Raw genomic sequence first — 12,295 nt, 5'->3', positions numbered from 1 at the left:
AGAAATCCAATTAAAAAGAACATAATCTTTTAATAGTGTCCAATTTTCTCAAAACCGTAATTGCTATAAATTTTTATTCTGAGATACGAATTGCGCGCTATGAGAGATGGCGCGAGTGTGGATATTTTCAGTCACGTGTACGCTGTTGCTATCAGCTGATTTATTAACCTCCGTCGAGAAATGTTTTGAGACCTTTGAGACTTGGTTTTTTTTGCATTTGAATTCCGAAGCAGCAAAAACCATCGCGTTAACAATGTGAAATAGGTGCCGGACACGAACGGGGCGATAATAGTAATCGTACAATGTACGCAAAGTACTTTACAAAGTACTTTACACTTGGTTAGTTACAAAACACTCGTAATCTAATCTAACGAATCTGATATCTAATCGGGAAAATTACAAAACTCCTCTCGATTATAAAATCGTCAGACTTTATTTTGTGTCACCGTACTGGAAAACAAGGCTTCAAATTTGGTTCCAGAGAGAATAATTTGGAGGGAATCATGTCCACGAGTTTTATGACGCGGAGAGGCCTGCGTTCCATCGGTGTTTACTGTTACACCACATGGAGCAGATCGAGGAACCTGAAGCACGTTGGCGCGGGAATCCTGACGGGGTTCGCGGCGTACAGCGTGTCCAGGATCACCGTTCTCGCGGCGCAGAACGACCTGCACACCTACGTCAAGACCTTCATGGCGCAGCCCGTCACGGACGTTGAGACGCTGCAGAAGAACCGGAACGACATGAAGACGAAGATGGAACTGCTGGTGATGAAGACCCAGGCGGACTTCTGCAGGGCGCTCGAATCGCTGGAGAGCGACAAGAAGACCTTCACGGTGGACCGCTGGATGAGGAAGGAGGGCGGCGGCGGCGTCACCTGTGTGCTGCAGGACGGTCAGGTGTTCGAGAAGGCGGGCGTGAACGTGTCCGTCGTGACCGGCGTGCTGCCGCCGAGCGCGGTCCAGCAGATGCGGGCGCGCGGCAAGAGGATGGAGGACTCGGTGCCGTTCTTCGCCGCCGGCGTCAGCGCCGTGATCCACCCGCGCAATCCCATGATCCCGACGATTCACTTCAACTACCGCTACTTCGAGGTGAAGAATCCGGACGGCACGATACAGTGGTGGTTCGGCGGCGGCACGGATCTCACGCCGTACTACCTGAACGAGGAGGACGCCCGGCACTTTCACCGGGCGCTGAAAACCGCCTGCGACAAGCACGATCGCACGTACTACGCCAAGTTCAAGGAGTGGTGCGACAATTACTTCAACATCGTGCACCGCGGCGAGCGGCGCGGCGTGGGCGGGATATTCTTCGACGACCTCGACACGCCGAGTCAGAGCGAGGCGTTCCAGTTCGTCACCTCGTGCGCCGAGGCGGTCATCCCGTCGTACATTCCCCTGGTGAAGAAGCACAAAGACGACGGCTACGGGTACCAGGAGAGGCAGTGGCAGCTGTTGCGACGCGGCAGATACGTCGAGTTCAATCTGATCTACGACCGCGGCACCAAGTTCGGCCTGTACACGCCCGGCGCGCGATACGAGAGTATCCTCATGTCGCTGCCGCTGAACGCCAAGTGGGAGTACATGCACGAGCCCAAGGCCGGCTCGAGGGAGTCGCAGCTTCTCGAGGTGCTGAAAAATCCGAAAGATTGGTTGGGCGATGCGCGAGCGTAAATCATAAATAAACTCGGGATGGCTTTTAATTGGGAAAAATTATGTGAAGGTAAACATTGAGAATATAGATCATCTTAGTACATAAACGGGATCTAAAGTGATAGAAATAATACAGATCGATATTTTGCGAGTCGGTTTACAGATGTGTATGAACTACTTTACAAATAAAACTTCGTTGATGTTATATTTAACATCAGTTGGAAGGGATGTGATGCTCCAAGTGCCAATATATTATAGAACTATGCGGTGAATGATCGTAATATAAAGAATAAACACAAATTTTGTACAATATACATGTATTAACTAGTAACTTGTATACAATCATACATATATTGAAATTTATATTTCTTGAAATCAATATAAAAGTAAAAATAATGAGATAAAAAAATGTGATGTATATAAAATCTCTCAAGCTGCTTTAACGCGCTTAATATCAACTACATTAATTCTAAAAATGTAAATAAACATTATTTACATTATACATGGAACCATCGTTACCTAAAACGAGATTTTTCGCTAAGATGTGTATATATTTACGTGGAAGTCGATGGTAATTGTATTCATTTTCATAAATTTAGTTTAATATTCAGTCTTCGGTTTACAGAAATTCCATTCCTATCTCTTAATTCGCATTAGGCAGTTATACAAAGCAAGTATCATCTTGCTAAAATGAGATACAATATTATATTCACTTTAGAGATCATATAAATGCAGGGAAGATATTTATAAATGTGTATAAAATTACATAAACAAGATAATATTACGATATAAAATTGAAGTGTGATTATCAAGTAAATTCCTCGAAATTAAGGAGAAATCCTTCACAGCCAAAATGATTTTACAATCACGTGTGATATATATTGGAGTGGATATTTCAGGATATGATGAATAATGTTGCGAAATTGAATTAGCTAAATTTAGTATTGAGAAATCAATACTAAGTTGTTGACACTCGAAGGCCGAGCTCCGTGATAACGCGAGTCGTCAGTTCAGAAAAGGAAATCTCACTGAAATCGGCATGTCGGATTGACGTGTCTCGACCGGCCGAAAGATATTTTTAGAGACTTTCTCATTGTGATTGCGTTTCGTTGTGTTTATTATTCTTCCTTTGCGGTCAATATGTTTTACCTGTATATGTATGCCACGGTAGCGCATGATACTCGGAGACGTGACAATACTGTAAAGATTATTTAAACCTATCGAATTTAACTCCTTCAACTGATCAAAGTTATTTCAAAGCTTTGTAGTCTTTTGCTTAGTCATAATATTAATATTTATACCGATTAAGGGGATGCTGGCGCCAAACTCCACAGTATCGCTATTTTATCGACGATATGTGCGTATGTATGCGTGTGATATTGATATAATAGTGATGTGTTTATGTTTACATCAGTATCACACACACACATCGTGACAAATTTTCGTGTAGGTATTTTTCGAAAATTAAATATTTAAATTTAATTCTAAAAACTTCATATTATTTCTTCACATAATATGAGTCACTACAATTTCGTAAATATAAATTGCAGATTTTTTATATAAAGCACACGTTGTCTCGATTTGACAGTTCTAAGATGCCATGTACATACTAAGAAATGAATTTTTTTTGTTCTCAGCATAAATTCCGAGCGTCAGACTAGTATTAATGCGCATACTTGAATTCTGAAAAAGGATTTCCAAATCGATTAAAAGTAATACGGAAAAATCTCGACACAAAAATTATTGCGTTTTGCTCGATAAAATAGACGACGCCAGCATCCCCTTAAAACGAACTATTAAGCTTGAAGAATCAAGATTGAAGATTATTCGTAGGCGAATAATTTTCATTATGTACAAAATCTTTAAATAATCGCGTCTCTAAACGCGGCATAAATAGCAAGAAGACATGAGTATTTAATATATGAGGCCTATTGAACACACGATAAAGATTAATCTCGTTTACAAATTACAAAGTGTGCTAGTCTCAATATTGCGCAGTCTATGAAATTAAAATTGCATAAAAATAAATACGTCGTTATAGCAGACGAACAAAGTGATCTGTTATTATATATGTATATAAATTATATATATATATATATAATAATAATACATATATTTTATATATAAGTACATATATATGTATTATGCATATATATGTTTATATATAAATTTATATAATATATAACTATATATATGTATATATATATAATTATATATATAATTGTAGTGTATATATATAATTATATATTAAACACTCGTTTCTTTCTTCACTGGCAAATGGCTCATCGCCTCATCTAAATAGATCTCGTTAGCCTCAAATTGTTGCATATCACCCGACTTCGCGGGTTCCGCGAATGCGTTCATTTCCTCGATTAAATTGAGATTATTAATATCGCGCGAGCTAGACCTACTAATTGACGGAATATCAGCGAGCGAACCGAAGTTCTTCTCCAGCGGAAGATCCTTCGACTCGGGCGCATTAAACACATTGTGATCCACGTGATCTGGCAGTTGCGATTCCTCGCGGAAGTTGTTCTCCTCCAGACTCCTGTCGGAGACGTAATAGATATTCGACAGGGAACAGGCGTAGGGGGTCTCCGCGTGCGGGGTCAACGTACACGGATTATCACTGGTCAAACTGTTTATCTCGAAGAGCGAGCGTTCCGAACGGTCGAACGACTCGCGGGACTCAGGAACTTCTCGTCCACACAGATTCGAGCTGGTTGTACTTTGTATATCTATGAGCGACGGTTTCGAGTAGTCGCGGCGCCTCAGCGACGCGATGTCGTTCAGCGAGCTGCAGTAGCTGTTCATCAGCGGTCTCTCGTGCTCCGACGGCAGGCAGTACATGCTGTTTGAGAGATACAGCCGTCTCACGTCCCTCGATACGCTCTCCTCCTCGACGGCGATCTCGAGCTCGTCCGCGCTGGGACACCTCTGCCGCGCGAAACGCTCTTCCTGGGCCATTTCCACGCTCTCGCAGATCTCCGGCAGATTGTGATCGCTCCGCTCGCTAGTCATCTGTGTGACGGTGTCCATCTCGGAGCTGTACTCCAAGCTGCACTGCTGCGAGACGTTCCGCAGGTGCCACTCCTCGTCCGTCTTCGAGACGTCCGCGTCCGAATCCTGCGCCGCTCTCCTCGACTGCGGCGTTTCTCTCGTCGCACCGGACATGACGACGTTAACGTGCGGGCTGTCCCGTTGCGCGCTGTTGTTGATCTTCTTGATGCTGTGCATCAGATTCTCCTGGCCGATAACGAAGCGTATCGGGATATTCCTCTCTTCGGAGATACTGCCGCCGCTGTCCGACAGAATGTTCACGTTTTTTATGTCGTTTATGGGATTCAGCTCGACGTGTATATTGGTGTTGTTCACTTTGGCGCTGCTGCTCAGGATGCTGCGCTCCAGGCTGTTGTTGATCTTCACGGTGGGCCGGGGTATGGAGACGCAGCTGCCGCCGTCGCTGGTAGCCCCGCCGTCGCCCTGCTTCCTCGGGCCGAGATTGTTCTTCTTCGCGGTCGCGTATCTGCGTTGCTTCTTGAAGAACTTCCGGGCGACGCCGCTCTGATGGGGATTGTAGAACATCTCGACGCAGGCCGACGACGGCTCGGTGTACGTGGTGACGGAATTATTGGAGCGATACTGGTGACGATGCATCACCACCAGATTCGCCGCCTTCGCGTTCACGGAAGGGGCGGGCATGCTGTCCCGATTGGCTGCCACGAAGTCCACGAGCTTCGAGCCGTTGTAGATCGACTGCGACTGGTTGGTGTTCCTCGACGAGGCGACCGAATTTGTGTCGGATATCGCCTGGGTGGCCTGCGAAGTCGACAACGGCGGGACGAAATTCTGCACGAGCGGCTGCGTCGGGATCGCGGCGTTCGCGTCGCACACGCTCCTGGTGCGGCAGCAACGGTTCTTGCGCTTCTCCAGCCAGCATCGCATCTTCAGCCACTGGCTGCGCACGTCGCTACGGGCGATCCCGTAGAAGAGCAACACGAAGAGACCCAGCGAACTCGTGGTGACGGCGTATATCACGGCGAACACGGTCTCCTCGTACGGCAAGGAGTTGAACGGCTTGATCGTCACCGCGGCCGCGCTGCCCCAGGATATCAGATACAGCACCAGCATTATGACCTGACCCTTCCACTGCGTGAACTGCGAGTGCTCCGGGTCCTCGATGTCGGAGGACACCGTCTGCGTGCTGCGCATGCTGTTCCGGTCGCCGGACGGATTCGCGTTCGGCTCCAGTAACTCGAGATCCATGTTCTCCGTCGCCTGAGTACCCTCGGAGAGCTGCGCGTTCGTGTCGACGTTCTGAATCGCGCGTCTGATGAGCAAGAGGAAGATTAGCAGGTACGCGATCAGGATGCCGGACGGTATGAAGAGCGCGGCGAGCGCCGGCCCGGACGTGAGGAAGCAGTGAGAGTAGCCGGCGTACTCGCGCAGATTGATCGCGCCGGATATTCCGCAGATTATCAAGGCCACGCCCCATCCGACCAGGTAGAGACCTAGCAGGGGCTTCGGTATAGGCTGATCCGGAAGCTCGTCGTCGGGTATCACATCCAGACCTGGTTTCGTCAGTTTCTTGTACGCATTGCTGAAACGGACGGACCTCGATTATTCGCTTCATTTTCGTCGATGAGCATGTATAATATATATATACACACACACACTTACCTGGCAGACACTGCCATCCACAGCAGGCAACACAACGACAAGTAGTGCAAAGCAAGACCGACACCCTGACAAATCTCGAGGTGCTCCGTTTGCTGGATGCCGATGCTGTACAGGAACGACAGCAGCGCCATGGCGAACCAGGTGTTGATAACCGAGTGCTTCGCTTTCTTCGGCATCGTGATAGACGTGTAAGAAATAATGTACGTCACGGACATGAACATCAGGCACGTTATCGTCATGAAGCTCCCGATGTATATCGCGGGATGCGAGTACCTGAATTTCGCCCCGTGCAAACTGCAAGAGTCACATGCAACGACAATAGAATGGCGATCGAAAAAAAAAGACCGGAAGAAAATGTACATGTGGGAAGGCACCGCACCTGTGTCCATCAAGATGCGAAACTTCCTGCAAAAGTCCGTAATATCCCAATCTGTCGCAATGGAAGACTATCAGATTATTCAGTAGGTTGGTTAAATAGCATCCGTCACTGGTCCACGCTCCCCCGTTCAACGTTTCATCCCACACCACTGGCTTCGGCTTCTTCCCGTTGTAATGATACAACGGTGTCTTCAGCATGATGTAAACCGGTTCGGACAGATTTCGTGTTGACGTACCGACTGAAAAAAAAAAACCAATTATGCGACTTATTTAAAGGATTCGTGAAACGTAGATTTTACAATGCCTACGGTTTTCGGACTCACTCAATTTACTGCCGACGACGCACGTTGATATGTCCATGCTGTCATTTACAATCGTCTTGGGAAATAACCTGCTGTCGCTGTACATAGATATCATGAGCTGTTGGGCCACCCCTACGTCGCGCGAGTGTTGCAGCAGAGAGGCGGGCAGCTGAATGGAGGCCTCTACCGCCTTGTCCTTCGTGTTGATCGGCGTCGTCCTGTTGATCGTCGTGCAGTGCAGAAATCTCACGTCCGAGTCGGTGCTCGCGGCGACATTCGTGTACCACGTGCACGTTAATCCGGCGAAACTGTCGCGCTTGATTCGAAACTCTTCGAGCGCCAGGTACCTCTTGTGCGACTGTATGGACGGCGTGAATTCCGCGATACGTTCGATCGCCTTGATCACTCTCGTGCAGGCTCTGAAAGTTACTTCCGCCCTCCTCAGCATCTCCTTCGGCAACTTCATCGTCGAACCGACGACGTCGACCAGCATGATGCCGAGCTCCTTCTCGTCTATCAGGAAGCGCAAGTAGTTCTCTATGGTTCGCACGATGAAGTGCACTTCGACCGGATCCGTCAGCTTCACGTTCCCCGTGTAATTCTTGAATCTCTTGGCCGTCTCCAGCAGGCTGCTCTTCGTCAGCGACAGATTAACCTTCGAAAATTGCTCCAGGATCTTGGTCGTGTGAGATATGTACGGGCATGACTCCGTATTCAGACGCTCCCACTGACCGCTTGCGTTGCAGTGGTAGAAGGCTTTCAGAGGCGTCTGCATCAAGCCCGCCGACAGACGATCGCCCTCGCACGGCAGCTCCGCCTTCCATCCCACTATCGTCTTCGGCCACGTGTAAATGCCCTTGTTGTTTCTCGTTACTGAAAGGAAGATTACGTGATTACACGGTTTTCTTTAGCACCAAAAAGAATTCGATTCGCTTACCCGCTAGAGGACAGTAACGCGTGTGTTCGGATATTACGATGACACTGACTGCCTTCGACTTATTGCCGTTTACGGAGACCAGTAAACAATTCCACTGCCCGTTGTGTTCCTCCTTGATCGGGACTATACTAAGAACACTGAAAGACAACGCAAAAGATATAATAATTATTTGATTAATGATAAATGCAACTTATTGTAAACACAATATAATTAAAAAACGACTCAAAGACGAGCAATCGTTAGATTTATATTTAGTTCTTTATTGTCTCACATATAATAAATTCGCGATATCGCTAAATATAAATCTACTGGCGACGTTAGTCCGTTTTCTAATTATATAATTATTCGATATTTACGTGATATTTTTCTAATTATATAATTATTCGATATTTACGTGATATTTTTTTAAGATAATTTAGAAACTCTATTACCTGTCCACGATGCCGTTATCCGACAGATACCTATTGTCAACCTTGATGTTGGGTAAATTCTTTCGCGGATCCTTGTAAGCGTTCAAGTCGATTTCAGCGGACGCGTTAGGATACCACAACCAGTTCAACTTGGCGCTTTTGTCCACCGTGATGCTGGGTGCTCTGCATTTCAAGGTAATCGAATCTCCAGCAAAGACCACTTGGTTCTGAACCGGACGAATTTCAACAGCTGGCGACGTCCACTGGCACTGAAGCTCCTCCAAGAACTTCAATTTCTTCAACGGTTGCCCCTTGGCAAGCGCTGGCGACGCGCATTTCGGCGTTGGGCTGAAATATTAGATGAAACGTGAAGGACTATTCATTGTAAATAATTGATTAATCAGAGATATACGATATATGTTACCTTAATTTAATTGAAGAATTGTAGATCCAATTACTAAACCAATACAGATCGCAGTCACATTTCCAAGGATTATTAGACAAGTCTCTGAAACATACACAAATTATTGTTATAGGTTATATACGAATTAATATATTGATGACAAAATAAATGAGAAATACGAGTAGAAATTCATTTTACTCACAGTTGCTTTAACATCTTAAGCCCGTGAAATGTGCCTTCTTTCAAAGTAGTTAAACTGTTTTCATTTAATCTCCTATAACAGATACAAATGATTCGGTTTGTAAAATGGATTTTCATGTAATAATGTATGCACATAGAAAGCTAGTAAAATTAATATCTCTACTAGCGTAAATAAATCTTGCTTTAACTTACAAACGATCTAAGGCCAACAAATCATGAAATAAGGATGGCGCCAGAGCGGTAATTTTATTTCCAGACAAATCGCTAGAGCAAACAAAGCAGAGAATGCATAAGAAACAGAAATGAATGTATCTTTATAAGAAAACCGCGTGTCAACTTTCACTCTAGACTTACAGCTTTTTGAGATTCGGTAATTTCTTGAATGCATAACTGTCTATCGATGAGATCTGATTCTGGCTCAAATCCCTGTAATCATAAGTTCACAAGATTGTAGAAGATTGGAGTAAGTTTATATTATTTATGTGAGTTTTTATATGCGAGTTCTTACAATCGCTCCAAATTCTCCAAGCCGTTGAAACTATCCTCGCCAATAGATTTAATCTTGTTCTTCGACAAGTCAAGCCGCCTGAGATTCGTCAGATTCGCAAATGCGTTCGCTTGTACGGCGTAAATGACATTCTTGCTCAAGTCTCTGTAATCAATTCGCTCTGTTATCGTATCGTCAGAAGCGAAAGGTATGAACGGAAGGTGCAGACAAGCCTTACAATTGTATAAGCTCCACGCTGACTTTGTTGACGTCTACATCCTTGATTTCCTCCAAGCGGTCGCCGCACTTGAGACGCAGCCACTCGGCTTGAGCGCCGACCGGCTTGCACGTGCAGTGCTGCGGACACACAATTGCGCCGGCCCACGTCGGAAGCAGAAGAGCAAGCAGAAGAGTGGCTCTCATGATCGGAGGGAGGTAGCCGTTGATCTGAAAAGCATAAAAATCTGCTCTGTGAAACTGAAAATAAATGGACCTTTACACATACAAACACACACACACGCGTGCGCGCGAACAAAAAACGTTGCCGTTCGAGATACTCCACGATATAAATGTCTCCGAATTGAAATGACAAGTAATCGAGGCAGGATTTTTTGAGGAAAATCGCGGGTGCGAATGAGAGAGATACAACGGGGAAAAAGTACCAACATCACTTTCCGACGCATGTATACCGAGAACGCTGTGCGCGCGGATCGGGGTTGAAGCCGATTTTTCACAGCCGCGAGAATTAAAGGCGCGGGGGACGGATGTCCCGCGGATACTCACGGCCCAGTTAAAGGTCGCGGTTCTCACATTGTCGAGGAGCGGATTTTAAATAGCCGCATTTTATTTATGTAGCCCGTATGTTATTGACGCTGCGCGGCCCCAGGATGGACTAGGTTAGCTGGGTAAAGCGGAATCTGGAGCACACGGAGGCTTAACGCTATCTGACGAGAGCGGCCGGCACTTGGTGGACACCGCGCTAGCGGTAATAGGAACCTCAGCAGATACCTATAAAGGAGCTTATTTTGTAAAGCTGTGACTTTCGTATTTTCCGCATTGAAGTGGGACTCAGATCCGAGTTAAAATTTTTATCTGTTCTGCCTTGTTAATCTTCAGTCAATCACAGCGGCTTTCTATGTGCAATATAATTAATAGTAATTGCGGCAACGCTGCCGCGCCGCCATAAGTGCACACACGCCATTATTACGGCGGGTGCCTGTATGTAGGCCACCCGTCGTACAGCGCGCTTTCTCGAGAGCGCATACGAACACGATTTCAATAGGAAAACACTATATGATATACATGTAGAAAAAGAATTAGCCAATGAAGCTAAATTATAGCTGTGGCAGTTAAGATATGTCATTGAAATAGGGACAGCTAATGTTGTTGCTGCCGAAGTTTAATTTATTAGTTATTAAAATGTATAGATGCAAAAAATATTTACTGTTAAAATCAAATGATATTTAGCCGAATCTACTATGCTATTTTATCTTCGCAATAGAGTAATAATATTTGCGGTATACAACTTATATACTGCAAAATATAAATGCTAAATGTGCTGTATAAATGTGCATATGGCAGTGCCACACATTGCAAAAACAATTACAAATAAAATTTTTGCGCGTAGCTATAAACTTAGCTCTGTGTGCTAAATGTGTGCATGATGAGACATTTAAAGGTACGCATGCCATATTTTTAGCTGTCTGTACTAATATATATATATATGCATGCTTTTAATTTCCGTTAATAATTTTTTTGTCACAGTGAATGTTTTTTATCTGTATAATAGCCAGAACTTAGCAATGACACTAAGGCGGTAGCTCTTATAGCTAAGTTTGATTCAGCTGTTGAAATTTGACTACTATTATTAAATTATTTTTTTGCGTGTATCTACAAGACATTTAATTTTTCAATTTTTATTGTATATAAGTATATATAAAATTGCGATCTTTTATCCTAAAAATGTACGGATAATTACATAATTAAAAAAATGCATTGAAATAATTTTGACTCATAGCTTGGCGCGATCATTTCTTTTTCGAGTTATTCTGCCGTCGCAAAATCGTGTGCGATTATTGTTGAAAATTTTATACGAAATATCGCCATCATAATTTACCGTGCTTCTTTAGGAGTACTTTTTGTGTATGCGTAAAAATATTACTGAAATGTAGTAGTGCCATTGCTACATTTTAATAGTATTATTCATTGCTACTGCATAACTCCATTAATAGTTTATTTTTATGCGTACGTGGTATGTATGAAATAAAAGAATCTAAAAGCAGAAATAGTCATCGGACGACGATGCTGGACGGATCAACCGACAAAATTACCTTTATCAGGTAATTTTTACTTTTCATTGTATAATTCTTTTCGGAAGTTATGTAATTTTTTAAATATAATCATTATTGCATTATCATGAGATTTATTAATCTACAAAGCTTTCTTTTAAAATTTGCGTACTCTATTCGTAAATATACTGGATTACAATTCACGATAATAATTTACTCATTAAAGAATATCCAAAATGCAATGAATAAATTATTTAGAGTTTATTTCAGAACATGTAAACTACAATTTAGTTTTGTTTTGTTTAGTTTTCGGATATCTTTAGATATCGTCCCTTCCAACACGGGGAGAATTATTCCTTTTAAAATTTACTCTGAAAATCATGTTAATTGTAAGATAATATAGTATTTAGCTAAATTAAAAAAAAAATTCTCTCCGTGTAGGGTACTCGACCTTGTAGTGGTGGAAGGGCTCAGTACCCCGAGGACTTAAAAATTAATTATATTATACTAGTTAATTAATTAATTATAAGTCTAAAGACGGGGAAGCTAACTGAGTA

The 12,295-nt window shown here is 43.8% G+C and overlaps 3 protein-coding genes across 3 annotated transcripts in view; 1 reads left to right on the top strand and 2 right to left on the bottom strand.

Annotated features, from left to right (window-relative positions):
- Positions 1-142: 142 nt before the first annotated feature.
- Positions 143-2,262, top strand: LOC105453783 (oxygen-dependent coproporphyrinogen-III oxidase). Its single transcript, XM_011695983.1, has 2 exons — positions 143-339; positions 482-2,262. The coding sequence occupies exon 2, from the start codon at positions 504-506 to the stop codon at positions 1,671-1,673; it is 1,170 nt and encodes a 389-aa protein (XP_011694285.1). The 5' UTR covers positions 143-339; positions 482-503; the 3' UTR covers positions 1,674-2,262.
- A 1,624-nt stretch (positions 2,263-3,886) lies between these two features.
- On the bottom strand, positions 3,887-10,334 carry LOC105453782 (probable G-protein coupled receptor 125). The gene is made up of 13 exons (XM_011695982.1): positions 10,234-10,334; positions 9,689-9,897; positions 9,472-9,615; positions 9,318-9,389; positions 9,156-9,227; positions 8,965-9,036; positions 8,784-8,867; positions 8,381-8,707; positions 7,950-8,086; positions 7,034-7,885; positions 6,712-6,949; positions 6,333-6,626; positions 3,887-6,252 (listed from the first exon to the last, which is right to left on the bottom strand). Exons 2-13 carry the CDS (start codon positions 9,871-9,873, stop codon positions 3,900-3,902), a joined length of 4,830 nt encoding a protein of 1,609 aa, XP_011694284.1. The 5' UTR covers positions 9,874-9,897; positions 10,234-10,334; the 3' UTR covers positions 3,887-3,899.
- A 13-nt stretch (positions 10,335-10,347) lies between these two features.
- The window catches only part of LOC105453904 (collagen alpha-1(V) chain-like), an 11,674-nt gene continuing 9,726 nt past the window's right edge, over positions 10,348-12,295 (bottom strand). Inside the window, exon 7 of the mRNA XM_011696184.1 lies at positions 10,348-10,458. Coding sequence (XP_011694486.1) covers positions 10,348-10,458 — 111 coding nt within the window. The remainder of the gene's footprint in view (positions 10,459-12,295) is intronic.

Source organism: Wasmannia auropunctata, unplaced genomic scaffold (genome assembly GCF_000956235.1).
Source record: "Wasmannia auropunctata unplaced genomic scaffold, wasmannia.A_1.0 LD335994.1, whole genome shotgun sequence".
NCBI lineage: Eukaryota > Metazoa > Arthropoda > Insecta > Hymenoptera > Formicidae > Wasmannia > Wasmannia auropunctata.
The sequence above is the reverse complement of the archived record's forward strand: the minus strand, read 5'-3'. Positions and strand labels throughout refer to the sequence as shown.